General features: G+C 40.0%; 1 protein-coding gene across 2 annotated transcripts in view; it reads left to right on the forward strand.

Moving 5' to 3' along the window:
- Positions 1-16,752, forward strand: part of TFAP2D (transcription factor AP-2 delta) — a 48,099-nt gene that overhangs the window by 7,523 nt on the left and 23,824 nt on the right. For both annotated transcript variants that reach the window (XM_085304862.1, XM_085304861.1), the window contains 3 exons: positions 8,768-8,933; positions 10,407-10,525; positions 16,266-16,407. In XM_085304862.1, the coding sequence (XP_085160988.1) occupies positions 8,768-8,933; positions 10,407-10,525; positions 16,266-16,407 (427 nt within the window). The remainder of the gene's footprint in view (positions 1-8,767; positions 8,934-10,406; positions 10,526-16,265; positions 16,408-16,752) is intronic.

The raw sequence follows: 16,752 nt of genomic DNA on the forward strand, positions 1-16,752 counted from the left end.
GAAAGAAGTACTTTCCCAAGGGAAAACTCTATTCTGTAGGCCTCTCCAAAAAAAACAATCTTTAGGAAGGGCTCTGGTTAGCAGTCTTGGTATTAATACTGATAAGAATGACAAACCTTACAAACACGGCTCTTCCCCCCCTTCCATCTCTGGCTGCCATTATACATATCATCTGCCTTCGAGATTGTTTAGCGCAGTGATTTGGTGTTTGCTTTTAATGAGGCTCGGAAAGTAAAAGATTTTTGCAAGGCTTAGGTGCTGGCGAGCTAATTACTAGCTAGAGAAAATATTTGCCACCGATTCCAGGGCAGAGATCCCCATGCTATCACTTTCAGTTAATGGTGTGCAGGATTTAGCCCGGAGCCTCCCTGCTCTAACCATCAGAACCAATAATCTTTACTTTTCCTACTGCTCGTGTATCGATAGCTTCTCTAGCCGCAGGCAATGGCTTTGATATGTTAATATTTCTGAGTACCAAATTCTGCAGAGATCATATTAATGTTGTACATACAGAGTGGAGCTTTGCCTTAAAGTTGAATATTCAGATCGCTCATTTCAAAAGAAATCACTTGAAAAAATGAAGCTTCTATTTACAGGAGTCGTCTGTGTTTTTTAATCATTAAAAAAATCCCTCCCCTCTTATACATTCCCATTAATCGTCTCAGGCTTTTATTACATACCCACTCCCTTTTAATTCCTCTCTAGGTTGCCATTTTAAAAGCAGAAGAACCTGATTCCTGTTTGATTTCTCTCTCTCTCCTTCTCCCTCCCCCCTTTTTCTCTTCTTTTTCATTTCTTTCTTTCTTTTTTCCTTTTTTCTTTTTCTTTCCTTCTTTCTTTCTTTTCTTCTTTCTTTCTTTCTTTCTTTCTTTTCTCTTTTTTTTTTTTGTGGAGGCTCTTCTTTTTAAAATGCTCCTCTCCAAAACCCCTTCCACACCGTCCCTTCCCCATTCCTCATACACGAAATGTATGCAGTTTTAGTGTCCTCACCTCCATATATTTGGATTGAAAAGACAACATGGTGACATTTGGCCTGCATCGTTTTATGAAATCGAGATGGCAAACTCCAAAAAAAGCTCTTGTTTCGCTTTGTGATCATCCATCGTTCCTGCCCCAGGCTAATTTCAGAAGCTTAAATACTGCTATCGCCTCTGGGCCATGAAGAGAGAAGGGCCAACCTATCGGCAATAGCTCTTTTTCGATTGCCCTTGGCAACATAAAATACAAACTACTTTGAATCAAAACATTTTTGGGGAATTAATATGATCTGAACTCTGCACGTTTTAAGAGATCTTGAGTTTGTCAAATCGCTTAGAGGTGACTGACATCCGAATGCATTAGTGCCTAGCTAGGAGCATCCTCAGATCTTATTTGATTAAAAAAAAAGAAATAAAGGAAGAAAAAAAAAAAAGAAAGAATGGAAAAAATCCTCCTTTAAAAGCTCAAGCATCAGTCACCATAAAATCTGCCAATAAAATCCGTGGAAAGACTCTCCTTTTTTTAGTGTCTACCTTTTATGTACTTAGTCGTAGTAGCACCTCTCATTTGAAAGGCACTCGCTGAGCCTTGATCCCGTTCCCMAGTCCGAAATTTTAAGTTGAGGCCCTTGATGACTCCGTCATTAAGGGTGAGCCTCTGGGCATGGAGGCTTTAGGAGGCGAGTGAAGGCTTCGCCCCGTCTCCGAGGGAGTTTTGGGCAGGGGGACAGGGAGAAAATAGGGGGCTGGAGAGCTACTACTTTTCCCCTGATTTATCCAGGCTTCCCGAATTGGGCGAGATGTAAGGGTTTCCACCTCACCTTGCGATCACTTCCCTGCCCGGCTCCAGGGGAAGAGCCAGGGTCAAGCCCACGGGTCTCCCCGCCAGGAGCCTATTTGCAGCCAAGGCGGCCTCGGGGCAGGTCCACTCCGACTGCCTTCCCTTCGCTCTTCTTGCCCTTCCCTTTTCCCAGCTCTTCTGATCCCCACAAGAGCCTCAGGACTCCGGTAATAGCCCATCATTGTGTTCGGATCCTAATGCAATGTCATTAGCACTGTTGTCTTTTTTTTTTTTCCCCTCCTCTTTTCTATCCTCTTCCAAGGGCCAATTTAAATCGCATTAAAACCCTAAATAGCTGGCTTAATTAATAGCTTTCGCGGCTCCCGCTGAGATAATCACCCGCGGACTAAAGCCACCGCCTCCCCAAATCAGGTGGYGAGTTTCAGGTCTCCGAGAGTTTGGGGCTGAGGAAGGTGACGGAGATGTCCGAGAAGCAAGGCTGCAGCGGGTTCTGCCCAGGAGCACTGCCTGGTCGGGAAGGGAGTAGAGCTGGTTTCTTCCGAAACAGTCCTGGTGGGAGAKACATCTTTGGAAAAAGTTTAGAAAAGAGATGTGAGGATGTTTTTTGCGGGGTGTTTGGGGCATTTTTTTTTTCTCCTGCTGCTCTGCGAGGAGATCTTTTCTGGCTGCGCACGCAGAGGCGATGGGAAGTTTTTGGGCAGGTATTCTGTCCGTTATGGGGTCTATGCTAGTCTCCTCTCCCCCCCGATGGGGCGAGAGAGGCTGTGTTTTGTGTATATATATGTATGTATATATATATATATGTGTGTGTGTGTGTGTGTGTGTGTGTGTGTATAGATATATGTGTGTATATATATATTTTAGTTTCGGGTTTGTCTTGCCTGAACGGCAACTTCAGAGCCGCGCACAGCACAGCGCAATCTCCCGCACCTCGCAAACCCTGGCGGGGCACAAAGTGTAGACAAGCAGGGCACGCGTGGACAGCAACACACACGGCTGAAAACAGCGTGCGAGCTGATGACTCACAAACACTCACACACACCCGGCAGCAACAAGGCCACGCACACGCGCGACCTGCCAGCGCCTCCTCCGCGCACGCCCGCGGAGGGCCCTGTTCCCCCCCCCGCCAGCATCACTCCCTTTGCCCCCGCACGCAGTGCAGCTCSTGGGGCACGGGCAGAGCCTCAAACCCTCACTCCGCACTCACACACGGAGAGCAAAGCTCACAGCAAACCGCGTACGCGCACACCCGGGGAGGGCACTGGACGGTGCTGAGAAGTTCTTGTGGTTTGAGCGTGTGAAAGAGGAATGAGGTTTCTTCTCCTTCGGCTTTCTTTGGGGCTTGGGTCGCTGTCCTTCACTCTGAGAGCTGGGRAGCTGTGGGCTCTGCACCAGTGCAGCCACTCGTGCTGGTGGAGCACTGCTCCCGGGTGGCTGAGATTTAAGACCCTTTTGCATATTGATGCAGTTCCAGAAACAGATTCCCTTTACTTATATTACTGTGTTTCCACCGTAGCCCTCCGCTCCTCCCAGGCTATATTTTGCATTGTCTAAACTKAAACTCTCTTAAATACTATATGTGGTTAAGTGACCGGTCTTTAAAACTTCTGCATCATTCCCACTGAGTAGACGTGCTTAAGTTATATGAGATGTTAAACCTGACTGAATCATCCACGCTCATCTTCCAGTATGTATGTATATATACAAAATATTATGTGCAAACAGGTGTGCGTGTGCTTCCTTAGGATGAATTTTGTGGTGAAGGACATTTTTTCAGAATTGTTCCTGGCCACAAAATGRTCTGGTTTATGTGACTAGTTACATGAAGTTTTAACTCACAAGTGAAAACAAAAGGACAACTGGAAAAAAAAGAAAAAAAAAACTTACTTAATATTATTCCTGACTAAAATACATGAGTTTTAGAATTTTGGATATTTAGTTTCAGAAAWTAATTATTGGGTCATTTGAGGATAATTTGAAGATAATTAAAATATCTTATAGACTTTTGGGAACTAAATATRGGATTAATGAGATTAGTTAACCATATACAGTTGACTGATAGCCTAGATTTATCACTTGTTAGAGAAAAAAATATATRTATATATAAAAGAAGAGGGRCAGATTTTCATGCCTTCATTTTGTAACATATTGTAACCTTGCAAAAATTTCAGAACAGAGAAGAAAATACAAGCTGTAGACTCCTAATAACAGCACCTGTAGATATAAATAATGGACTAATATAAAGTGTAGCATGTTATTAATATTTTATATAAGATTAATCTCTAGGCACTCACATGTGCTTATACTTAATAATGTACACAAACACATACATATACATATATCCTGGAAAACAAAACAAACAGTGCTTCCTCAGCATTGTCAACAGTAAATTATGCTGTTTCCTTCCATAATGGCACTGTATTTATGGATGAATATTTTGGAGAAATGAACTACCACTTCTTGAACAAATATAAATTACCCATCATATTACAATTGTTACTATTAACAAACAAGAAATGACCTTGGAGAGTGTGAGTATGTTTGTACTTATACAAAATTATATGCATATATTAAAAATATATATCTAATGTGCTAAAAGATGATCCCATTATATTGCTGCAGTTTTGTCTCACTTCTAATAAAGCAATAACATTACTTACTACGAAAAGCATAGATTGGGTTTTTGCTAACTTTGAGGAAGAATAATATGAGACTAAGTATTTTGACAACATGAAGATATGTAAATATCTAAGCTGAGGGCACTGGGGGGCTTACATTTCAGCAGATGCCCAAATGCGTAACTTAATCAGAGAAAAAAATCATCTTTAGCCACTCTGTTGTCTTGCTTATCTATACACGAAAGAAAGCTTACAATCAAAATAGAATGATCCCCTTTTGCATCATGAGTTATTGGTATTTTTACTGTGTTRACAAGAGTGGAGTATGTTGCTCTTGGGTTAGAATATGGCTCTGTTGTGGTCTGCAAAACTCATCATCAGTGTGTACTGGCTTTTTGCACTGACTTGCGTTATTTGATGGGCAGACAGGAACAAGGAAGAGGAAATACTCTCCCGACGTTTTCTAAGACTACCTTTCTCAGAATCATGTAGMCTAACGTTTGTTTGTTCTGGGCTTAAGAAACAAAACAATAGCGTGCTTCACACAAAGGAATACATAGTGCTGAAGGCTGAACCAGCCAGCCAGAGAGAAAAGGATCAGGCCCCATTATAGTGCTAGCGAAAATGAACTTAGTCTTTCCTTATTCCTCTCCTTTGGACCATTTAATAACAACCTCATCTCTCAGCTAAATTTGTTGTAGCTGAAGGATATGCAGAATTGGGCCCAGAGTCTTCCACCCAGATGTGGTCTGCTCTTCCTTCTGCATGAAGTGTCTCTCTTCTCCTCTTGTCCTTCTTCTTTCGAACAATTACGTTTGTTGAAATCAACATGAAGATGACAGATCAGAGGGTAAAATTCTGTCATGAAGAAAGAAGAAGTAATTGAATAGAGCTGGATAAAAGACAAGCCCTGGAGAAGGGTTTGTGTGCCTGAAAGCTTTCCCCCCCTTTTTTTTCCTCCAAATCTATCAGCTGTAATATAAAAGATATTCCCTCTTCATCTAAATCTTGTCTCGCTTGTGCCCTTAGACCTTTGCAACTGTAACTACACAACTACCACTGGTTATGGTCATATCTAACACAGTATTTTATGACAACAGTTGATGTGGGACCAGACCACGTAATCACTTCACTGTACGAATAATCAGTTTTCCTAAAAAGAGCCCCTTTAAAGTTCACAGGTCCATGTCAGGTGATACCCGCACCAGTAAATCACTGAGACAGTCTGCTGGGCAATCGTACCAGTTGTCTTAGCTTCCATTTGCTCTAATATTCTTTTTCCTAGTCTCAAAGAAGGACCACTTGTGTGGCTTAGAAAGCAACTGACTGCATCCCCCCCTTCCCTTTTTATATATGCTAGTGGGCACACTACCTTGTTGTGGCTATATATGGCTCATCTCATGAGGTAACTACTTCTTACATGTCCTGACACCAGAGTATAGCCTGTAAACATTTATAAAGAAAGTAAAAGCTACAAARAAGAATAGGGATATCTGGCGTGAACTGCCAGACTCATGAAAGGCATTATCTTCATTTTGTTTTTGCAGGCATTTCTGCTTCTTTAACTGTTTTCTGTTAGTGTTCCACCTCTAAAAGACCCTGTTATCATAAAAGCAGCTCAGTGGCTGAACAATGATTGACTTTTGCAACAGCAGCTACAGTGGYGTTGGGTTGACAGGAAGGAAAATCTGCTCATTGCCACTGCAGCTTAATGCGATATAAAATACCTACCGAGCTGCACTTCTTCACTACGCAACTAGAGTACACTGAGCGGTGTGTCCTTGGCAGAAAACACCTCTTGTCCTCCAGTGTGGTTACATGGAATATGCTTTCCATTTCTGCCAGTTTTACCTTTATTTTCTACTATTCCTTTGTTTGTTTGTTTACCACTCAATGTAAAGGCCAGAACGTCAACCCTCTCCTCTCCAAGGTGGTGTTTGGGGGAGGAAAGCCTTGCCTTGAAAGCTGCACACAGTTTGAGACAAGGACATAGCTTTGTCTGGAAAGCACCACACTGCTCTCTGTTGCTGTGTCAATGAATAATTAATATAGTGAAATAATTATATGCAACAGATTTTACCTTCTTGTAATTTGCAACTTGTTCTCCGTGTTTCTGGAAAGCAAATGACTTTGACTTGTTTTTTTTACATTTAACCCATACCTGTCTTACTTGGAGTTGCTTGTCAAGGTGTTTTTAAACATTTTAGGCTGTAATTAACTTTCTACTAAGCAGTAATGAAAAGTGTTCTCATTCTAATAAATCTAGTTGGGTAGGAGAAACTACAGGATAACATATTTTTAGATTAAAGGAACAATTATTTATCTAGTGTAAATGGAGCACATACAGGATTAATCTGGCAAAGAGATAAACTTTAATATTACATTGATTTCAATGGAGTTTCAGTGATTATAAAATTTACAGACTTATTGAAGTAAATAAATATGTACCCACTGCTACTGTTTTTTTGACRCATATATATGTACATGTGTGTATATATATTTGTGTATCAGTGTAGCGAGATACGACAAACAAATCTACCCAGTGTTAACACTCTTCACAAATGCACCTTACAGACCAGAAGTTTGAAAATGTTGACTGAAAATATTTATAGTTTTCTGTGCAGCCTTGCCTCAAATATGAAAGAAAAGAAAAAAAAAATCAGGCATGTGGCACCATATTTCTGCATCTGAGCATCTGAGCTCATTACTGTAACACAAAGTCTTACAGAAGTGTGTATATGTGACCTTCATGTGTATGCAATTTTTGATACATAATTTGTCTTTATATGTCATCAGAGAAGTGGACACTAACAACTCACCTATAGTATAATTGGAAAAGCCTTAAAATATCCTGCTGTTCTGAGTCAGAATTTCATCCATCTGGCATTTATAACAAGAAATGTGCTTTTGACTTTATTGTCAGTGCAAATGTTTAAACATATTTTTGAGAGCTGAAATATTTGGAGAGAAATTCTATTTGCCTGATGCAAGCAATCAGTAATGTGCTTCTAAAGAAGTTTCATCCTTGAGTTATATCCCTCTATCTGTAAYAAAGCTGGAACATATACAGTCACCTTGATTTTAAGAGGGACTACTTGTAGAAGAAGAGAGTAAAAGTTTTAGGATCTGGCCTAAAGAGAGCTTCTCTACTCTACTCCAGTCTACTCTACTCTATTTCTAATAAAAATAAAGCAAGTTTTTGCAGTGTAAAGGAAGTATATTTTCAAAAATATATAATGGTAGCTTAAAAAATACAGTATTTTACCTTTAAACATGAATGAAGTGCATGAAGTCATTCTGCTGTATGAAGGTCTTTATATCATTGTCCTCACAGAAACCATCTGAATTCCTTCCAGTAGCTCACTGAATGATGTGATAAGATATCACTGCCATATGCAGTTTTCTCATCTTTCCCCCAGGGAAGAATTGTGCATGTAGTGGTACAATTTATTTTTTTCACAGATGATGATGATGATGACGACGATGATGATGATGATGATGATTATTGTAGATAGGTTGGAGAAGGCAGGTCAAGGAAAAGTACTTTACACCTAGTGATAAAATATGTGCTAGTCTTTAAGATTTTTTTCAGAGAGTTTGTCCTGTCCTCTTGGATCAGCTCCAGCATAAGTTTTCTCTCTTGCTCTCTCACAGATTAACTTCATCCATAAGGTTAAAAGCTCCGTTTTTTCCTGAGGAATATTGATCGCAATCTTCGTTGAAAGTCTTGGTGATCATTCAGCAATTTTAGACCCAGGCCAAATAATTGCCAGTTTCAAGAAATAAGCAATGTCAGAACTAATCTGAGATAAACTGATGTAACTCAAGGGAACTCAATCATTAATATCATCCAAAGAGCTGATCTAGACCTAAGAGTGTATTGAAGTTCAAAGGTGTGAAAAGCTGTTCTGGCTGCAAATCACTGCAAACTTACAGCACTCTTGCATCTTTGTGATCCTAAACACTGCTATGCTGAGAGAGAATATGAGCATTTGTTATTAGGTAGATGTCCTAAAATTTTTACCAACTATATTTTTTAAATCACGAGTAATACCTGAATCTAATTCAGTCGTATGATATTGCTGCACTGGATACAAGAATCTTCTGATGACATTATGTAATTTTTACTGAGMATGAGATCAAATCAGGTAGCCCTAATGATCTGTTATGAATGTAAAATTTATGTTATCTAATACTTCACTTTTCCTGAACTGAAATTTTAACGCATTCATCTTTCTCAAAGGCTGTGGTAGAACATTAAGAAAAAAAGAAAAGCCCAAGTATACAAAAATATTGCTCTCATGATTGAATTTGTGTCGAAGTATGGAGTACAAGAGTTCCCTCTGTCTAATGCTTCATTTATTTTGTAGGTGGTACCTGTGTTGTTAACCCCACCGACCTGTTCTGCTCTGTACCTGGTCGCTTATCCCTACTCAGCTCCACTTCTAAGTACAAAGTGACCATTGCAGAGGTGAAGAGGCGTCTTTCACCACCAGAATGCCTCAATGCTTCCCTCTTAGGAGGTATTTTGAGAAGGTAAGTTGAAGGCAAGAATAACAACTACCAGTAYGTGCTGTCATTTCTGTGTTTTTATTTTCCCCAAATAGAGTTTCCGCCCCGACACTTAGATAGATGATCACAACTTGAAAGTAGAAGGATGTAGACTGTGAGTAAAGACTGTTTCTAGGGATATTTTAAGTTAAAAAGAACAAAATCAAAGGTTGTGTTGCCAAATTCACAGAAATTTTACATTTTTCAGTGAACTGATTTTTTTTTAACTACATCAGCTCTTAAAAGGTGGACAAATGTTGTTTTTTCTTTGTTTTGAATAATAAAACCAAACCAAACCAAACCAAACTAACCTCTGTGCATGGAAAATTTCATGAGACCTACAAATCTGACTTTTTGTTGAGAAATTATTTGAAAGCAAACTGTTCTATGAGGTGTAGTCACAGTCCTTCCTCACCAAACCAACAAAGAGAACATGGCAGTGGGGGGCTAGCTCACTCTTTTAGCATCCTGGAATGTGCATGGAATACAGAAAGGACAGAGATAACAGAAAACACTGGTGTAGTTCTTCTTATTGTGAGACATTGGAGGAGAAGGAGCACTTGGGTACACTTACAGAGTAGTCACTGAGAGGAGGAAAATGGCAGGCTGTGCATCAAATTACAGGCAAAAACCAAAGAGGCAACCGTACTTCAGCCAGTCATATATAAGTCGCAATATCCATGTGGCATCAACTTAGATGGTACAAAGTATCGAATGCTCTTTAACCAAAACCAGCTGGAAATCCACAAGCTATTCCACTGCTGSCACTGGAGGCCACATTGATCCTCACATTCATGTTGAAAGGCATTTAACAGAACCTGCAATATTCTAAGACATATAGTAGTCAAAGAGCAATCTCGAGCCTTCTTGTAGAGGAATAGATCCCAAAATTGTTTCAGTGGCATAAGTCCCATTTAACTGCCTRTATGGGCATCAAAATCCAAAATCTACATCCTCAAAAATTTCACTCTGCTACCACTTCACCTGAAGATGCCTTCAGTGAGTAGTCACATAATATTCACTTTAAATGCTCATATCAAAGACCTCATCAATCCCATGGCAAGGTATTAAGGATGAAAGGCCATGAGCCTGAACACTGGAACTTGGTTGTCTCTGCTTTAAATTGTTAGGGTAGTCCCCATAAGTTTTTGACCCAGATCAAGTATCACTCTCCTAAATCATTGCTGGGCATGGGCAGGAATTAGCACAAACCATGGACTATTCCCAATGAGCAGCTTGAATGCAACCATTCTGTTTTGCAGAGAAGAGAGTGTAGATGCATAGAGCAGAGTTAAGAATCTGCCTCCAGAAGACTTTCCAACAACGTCATCAGAGCAGACACTACCCTATACATTTGCCAATAAGGTGTATATGGTTTCTAGAGTGATATGGATGGGGAGAATAAAATAAAAGTAGAAAAAAGATGAATTTCCCTTTCCCACTCTTCTCTCATGACAGAGCAAAATCCAAGAATGGAGGACGCTGCTTGCGAGAAAAATTAGACAGACTGGGACTGAATTTGCCTGCAGGAAGACGAAAAGCAGCAAATGTCACACTCTTGACTTCTTTAGTAGAAGGTAGGGTTTATAACATTGCAATGTAATGTAAGCATAATTCAGTTTTTCTCTGTATACAGCATTTCTCAGTCACATTATTAAATATCATAATCTGTATTTTGTGCAAAGAGGTGAATTGACTTGGCTAAAGCCACAGACAGAAGTTTACTCTGAGGTGTCTTGACTCCCAGCAAGTGATCTCRTCATGCAGTTTCCTCGCCATTAATATGTGCTTTTTGCGCTGGAATCTGACTTACAAATCAATGATCCAAGTGTTCTTGTGAGAAAGATTWCCGATTCAACAAGTAAGATTATTTACCCTCTCTCCTTTTTTTTTCCCTAACTAGTTAGTTTCCTGGAATTGATCCAAAAGTATGATATTTTTCCCCCACAAGAAAGCATATTATTTAGACAACCCTTCTCCCACTCCCCTCCAAATTAATAACGTCTATTTTCAGCTGAACTCTAGACTGACTCAGAAGATACTTTCATGGTCTTTATTGTTTAAATATCATTCACTAAATATTGTCCAGCTCTTGGAGCTCTCAGCTGGGAGATGCACGTGCAAACTCCTTAGGCAAAGGGAGGAAACTCTACCTGAATCTCTTCTATTCTGTGTGAATCTACTAAGTACTTGGTTTGYTGTTTGGCTGTGAGTAGCAGCCTTGGGAATTTCAGATTCCTCCTTTTTGATGTTGAGCRTACTCTGCACATCATAAAGTTCAACACCATCTAGCATCATAACCTGAAAGACCCATATAGGTCTAAGCAAGCAGGCTRAGGTCTCAGCATATATTATCGCAGAATCACAAAATTGCGGAATGGCTGAGGTTGGAAGGTACCTCTGGAGATCCTCTAATAAGACCTCTATRCTCAAAGCAGGGTCAGCTAGAGACCTGGATCTGAGCTACTGAGCTCAGTATCTTGTCCATTTGGGTTTGAATATCTCCAAGGAAGAAGACTCCACAAGGCAAAAATACAGCTGAATCACAACAGTGGAGATTGTTCAGCATCTAAGAGGAGAAAATCAGGTCTTCAGAGGCCACTGAGCACACAGAACTACACTGGGAATGCTCTGAAATATGTGCRTGTTTCCAAACCACACATGGCTGTRATAAARAGAAAGCCCTAATGCAGTTACAGCCTTAGAAAAGGTATCAGTTTAAGGGATCAACAAGGGCTGTTCCTCTCTTTACAGTCCTTCACAGGTCTTGGGTTTTAGCACAGAAGAATAAACAGGGCTATATGGTCATATACACTTTGACTAAAAGATTTGGAGATGGAGAAAACCCTCCTTCAGTTGCTGTCTTGAGATTGATAGCAATTTACTTTTACTGTAAATGAGAAATAGATTCCTTTTTTTTCCCCCTAGGAATGGAGTTGTTTGTCTCCTTGCCCTTTGCTCAAAGCCAACAGTAAATATATTTTCAAGCCTGTGATACTGTTTTTGCTCTTTGACTGTGTTACTGTGAGACTCTTAGACTAAGAGGCCTCCTAACACCATGTACTGAGGAGACTGAGTTCACTTTGGCAGTGACCTGCTTGCCTAGACATGCTAAGCATGAATTATGTATACTGGAATTTTGGGGAAAGAGACCACCACTTGTGCTAATGTTCCTAGCGAAATCAAGACAAGGCCCATTTTCTGTCTACGTGAGCGGTCCTTGGCCAGACTTYGTAGTTTTCATTGAACTCTGTGGCTCTCATCCCCTTGAATATGCAATTATTACTACCATAACACACCAAAACAGTAATATTTTCTTAAATTTATCCTTCAAAAGAAATTGTTCCTCAGTGGCCCCTGCTACTGAAGGAGACTCATGCTTACCCCAGGTTTTAAAAAAAACAATTTAGACTTTTTCTAAGTGATGTCAATATACAAGCTGACATAATCATTTATTAGATTTATTAAATTCCCATACCTCRGGTGACTTCCCTAAACAACCTAGGATTGTGTCATTCTTGCTTTTCTTAGATAGTTTTATGTTTCTTGTTGCTGGAGCTAATGAGGTCCTCACAGTCTTCAATATACCAATGTCTCCAATATCTTTGTGAGGTAAAAATGAGCTTGACCTATTAAATATCAATTTGAGGTAAGACAAGGCAAAAACTAGTTGTGTGCTGATTAGATGTCTTGATGAAAGATATCTTGAAAGTCACTGTCAAGACTAAGAATTTTCTTCCTCTAAATTGACTAAACCACTGAGCCTTTGGGAGTATTGCTAGAGTTCAAAAGAGGGACTGTCACAAATTGCTAGGCTGTAGCAGTCATATGAAGATCTGGACTTTGTCAACATTATTCTGTGGCCTTTGTTTTCTGCAATCTCACTTGTTTTTGGCTGCTAGCWGGTTAGTAGTCTTCCCATTCTGGTCAGGTTGCATCTTTAGCATCTTTGGCRAGAACTTTTGGAATCCAGAGTAGGAATTGTTTTCACAGATCAGTCCTGCTTTTGAATTATCATCCACATAAATCAATGCAATGGGTAGAAATACAGACTGGGAGAATGAAATCAGCACTGAATCCACAGCTGCATGGGGCAGAATTTTGTGCAACCTGTAAGTGAGGCATGCCCTCTAGTGCCTGGATTAGATCAAAGGAAAAAAAGTCACTTTTCTTACTAGCTCTTAAAAGAATGAAAAAGTTCTACTGCTTAGCTAACAGTGTAAAGCCTCTTCCATTAAATATCAGCATTGCCAGTGTTAAGATTTGCTGGCCCAAAGGAGCTGAAAGTATCCCCAGTAGAAGTAAGGAAGAGTGTGAGAAGATGGATATCACATCTSTTTGGACACGTCACTATAAGGCTGAGACTTAGAGTAAATGTGATTTCAGATACAGGCAAAAGCAATGATTGAATAAATTAAAAAAAATAAGATTTATTTTAAAAATCAGAAAAAGTCACTTATAAAAAAATCTGTAATTTGTTTTCATGTCAAATCTAATTAAAACGTCAAATTTATTAGACACAGAATTGACTGTACTGATGATTTGGGGAATAAAACTGTTGAGAAAATAGGTCAGTGGTTACTTTTGTTAACCCCGCTATCAACCGCCACACTTCCCCCATTCCTCGGCTCTTGTTTTAGTGTTATTCCACTTATTSCTCCTCCTTTTTCATCCTATGAATAGAGRGAAAAACAAAACAAAACCAAACAAAACCACTTTCCTTGCACTTTCCGCCTGTCCCTCCTCCCCCAGAGGAGGTGAAGCTGAGGCGAGAGAAGGAGGTTCAGATGCCGAGTGGTCCCCTCTGGGACACCGCTGCTGCCTTCACTCCGGATAGGAGCATCTCTCACTCTTGCTAGACCCAAGAGAGTCTCAGGCTGYTCCTTGCACCTGCGCTGTCAAGGTACGCTGTCTGGTCCCTCCACGGAGGCTTTCCAGAGCTGTCTCTGCCAGTTCAGCCCCCAGAACTGTCCTTTTCAATCATGCAAAGCTCTCTGGTCAATTGTCAAGATATACAGGAAAGATTGCACTGCCTATAGCACTGCCAAACAAAGACRTGTTCTGGATTTAAGGAGAAAGAGTCAGTGATCCCCAGCACCCACCCTTTCTCYCTAGAGCAGGAAGGAGGTGGGTATGTTACACGCAGGGGAAACTGGTTTTGTATTGAAATGAGACAACTGACTACAAAAGCCAGCAATTTTAGTATTTTTTAACTTTAGTGTGACTCTTCCCTGACATAAACAGTAACAAGCTGGAGAAAGGTAAAAGAAAAGAGCTCAGTTGATCAACATTTCCCACATTTTGTTTTTCTTTCTTGGAATAGAAATGTTTGTTGAAGCTTTGATATAGAAAAAGGAAGAGCATATTTTATGACATTCTGTACAAATTAATTCTCCTCACCAAGCAGGCTAATTTCTTACTCTGCAAGCTATCTTTATTCACTGAGATTAACAAATAAGATATAGAGAAATATAACAGAATTCACTTCTAAATACACTATCATCTGATCTTGGTAGAAAATGACACATTTGCTCAAAAGTGAGGTATGAGAAAACATGTTCTCTAGAATATTTTCATGTCCAAATTTGTATTTTTGTTTGGAACTTAATGTTGTAATTTAGAATACCTATTCCATACATCATAAAAGCTATATGCATATACACACATATATTTACATGGTTATATATATATAAATATGCATATATGGTGTGTGTATAGTCTATAGCATCTTAACATCTCTATCATAGTTACTTCTGTCATCTCAGGTTCCATTGCAGTCAAGAAGCATAAATCAGCACCTCTGAGTTATTARCAACTAAACACTAGACTAGGTTATCCAGACTAGACTTGAAAACGTCCTGGGTAACCTAACTGATGACCCTACTTTTGACAGAAGGTTAGRCTAGATTATTGCCAGAGATCCTTTCTGACCTAAATTTTTCTATGATTCATTAGACTCACTTTTGCCTTCTGCTTYAGCATGGAATAAGTGCTTCAAGTGRCAATTTCTATCCATTGACTAGGGAGTCCCAGCACAGATGTCAATATTGATATTTAGTCAGATGCATGTCACTGAAAGTGTTCTGGAAGGAGGGTATTACAGGTTCTGCATCCCTTCTAATTGTCCATCTAGAGCATTAATCTGGTTTCCAAAGGTCCAGGTTCCAACTCCACATCTCATTTTGGCTCATAAACTCACACCTCTGACAAAGATTCTAAACCCAAAGCTATTCTGGTGCAAGTCTCTGGCAGTCTGTCACACAGATGTGCTTCAGCATATGCCTCTGGTCAACTGACTGTTGTCAGTTGCCTGTTGCCTGACTTCTACTTTGAGATCAGAGAAAACGTGCTCTAGAACAGCCTATTTCCCTCCAGAGAAAGATTGACTTAGGTGCAGCGGATGACCACACTCAAGGCAGCTGTGTTTGATCAGATGAATCCCACACCAGGAYTGTCAGAGAGAAAGCAGGCCAGAGAGTATTCAGTTAATCCTAAAATAAATGTCCGGGTTCCCTAAGTTCTCCATGGAAGCAGACAGGCACTTTCAAAGGCATTTGCTACACAAAGTGGACGTGAGCTAGTGTGTCCAGGCTCCATAGGAGAGCTAGAGAGTCATTCGGCCCCTGCCTCTGCCACAGAAGCCTCAAAAGCCTAGTCAAGTCACTCTTTTCCTTGTTTTCTCCACTCATAAAGTAAGGACTGTGATATTCGTTGCCTTCTCTTTTGATCTGGCTGGTCAATTTTGATTGCAAGCTTTTTGTAAAGAGGACTGCTTCTTGTTCTCTGCTTAGGAATCTACTTGTCTTTAGTGTGAGTTTGTATAGTGCCTGATGGCTTTAACCCCTGAGTAAGTATACTGAACTGCATTAATTATCCCTACAACAGTCTCCTAAAGTAGAAGGTTTTTCTTCCTTTATATAAAGGGAAATAAAGTACAAAAGCTTGAATTTCAGCTCTTCAGATTTATTCCCACTTCCCACAAATTCTAAAAAACAATGGAGATCTAAGCTTACAAAACTTGGCCAGTACACTAGTAGCAAGGGAGGGAGTTAAGCCCAAGTGTCCTGAATAGTATTTTTTCATGACAGGAATACCCTTTCTCTCTTCTGGGTGAATAAGTCTGATGACTAAGTATAAATAGGGCAAATGGGCTGAAACCTGTACTGAGTTTGGGAGGTACGGCTACAAAAATAACTTATCACTGTTCTTTTTCTTTCTTTCTTTCTTTCTTTCTTTTCAATAGAGGAAGAAATTCTATAAGCCCAAAAATCATAAAAACATAAAAAAAACTGACTGATTCATTTTGTTTGCCCACAGGGGAGGCGTTACATTTGGCCAGAGATTTCGGCTACACCTGTGAAACAGAATTCCCTGCCAAGGCGGTAGGAGAGCACATTGCCAGACAGCACATGGAACAGAAAGAGCAGACAGCAAGGAAAAAGATGATCCTAGCAACAAAGTAAGAAAGGAGGGAAAAAATAATGTTGAACTAAAAAAGAAATCTGTCTATCACTTTTCCATTTTGAATCTGGGGGCTACAGGAGCAGGGGAGTGGGAGTAAGAAGTTGAGAAGATGATGACAGCTATCACAACAGCACTCAGTGAAAAAAAGTGAGAATGCCTCTTTAGAGACACTGCAAGAGGAATCTTATTTACTGTGATAAGGTTCTAGTGGCTACACTCTAATGCATGAGGGTAAGCCAGCACATAACTTCTTCTTAGGCTAGGGGTATCATTTGGTTTAGATGACTGAAGGGGACATTATTACATTATAAGAGCTGTGAACAGATCCTGGTTTTGCCTC

The sequence above is a fragment of the Rhea americana genome, unplaced genomic scaffold (genome assembly GCF_003343005.1).
Source record: "Rhea americana isolate MKP2758 unplaced genomic scaffold, rheAme1 scaffold_210, whole genome shotgun sequence".
Lineage (NCBI taxonomy): Eukaryota > Metazoa > Chordata > Aves > Rheiformes > Rheidae > Rhea > Rhea americana.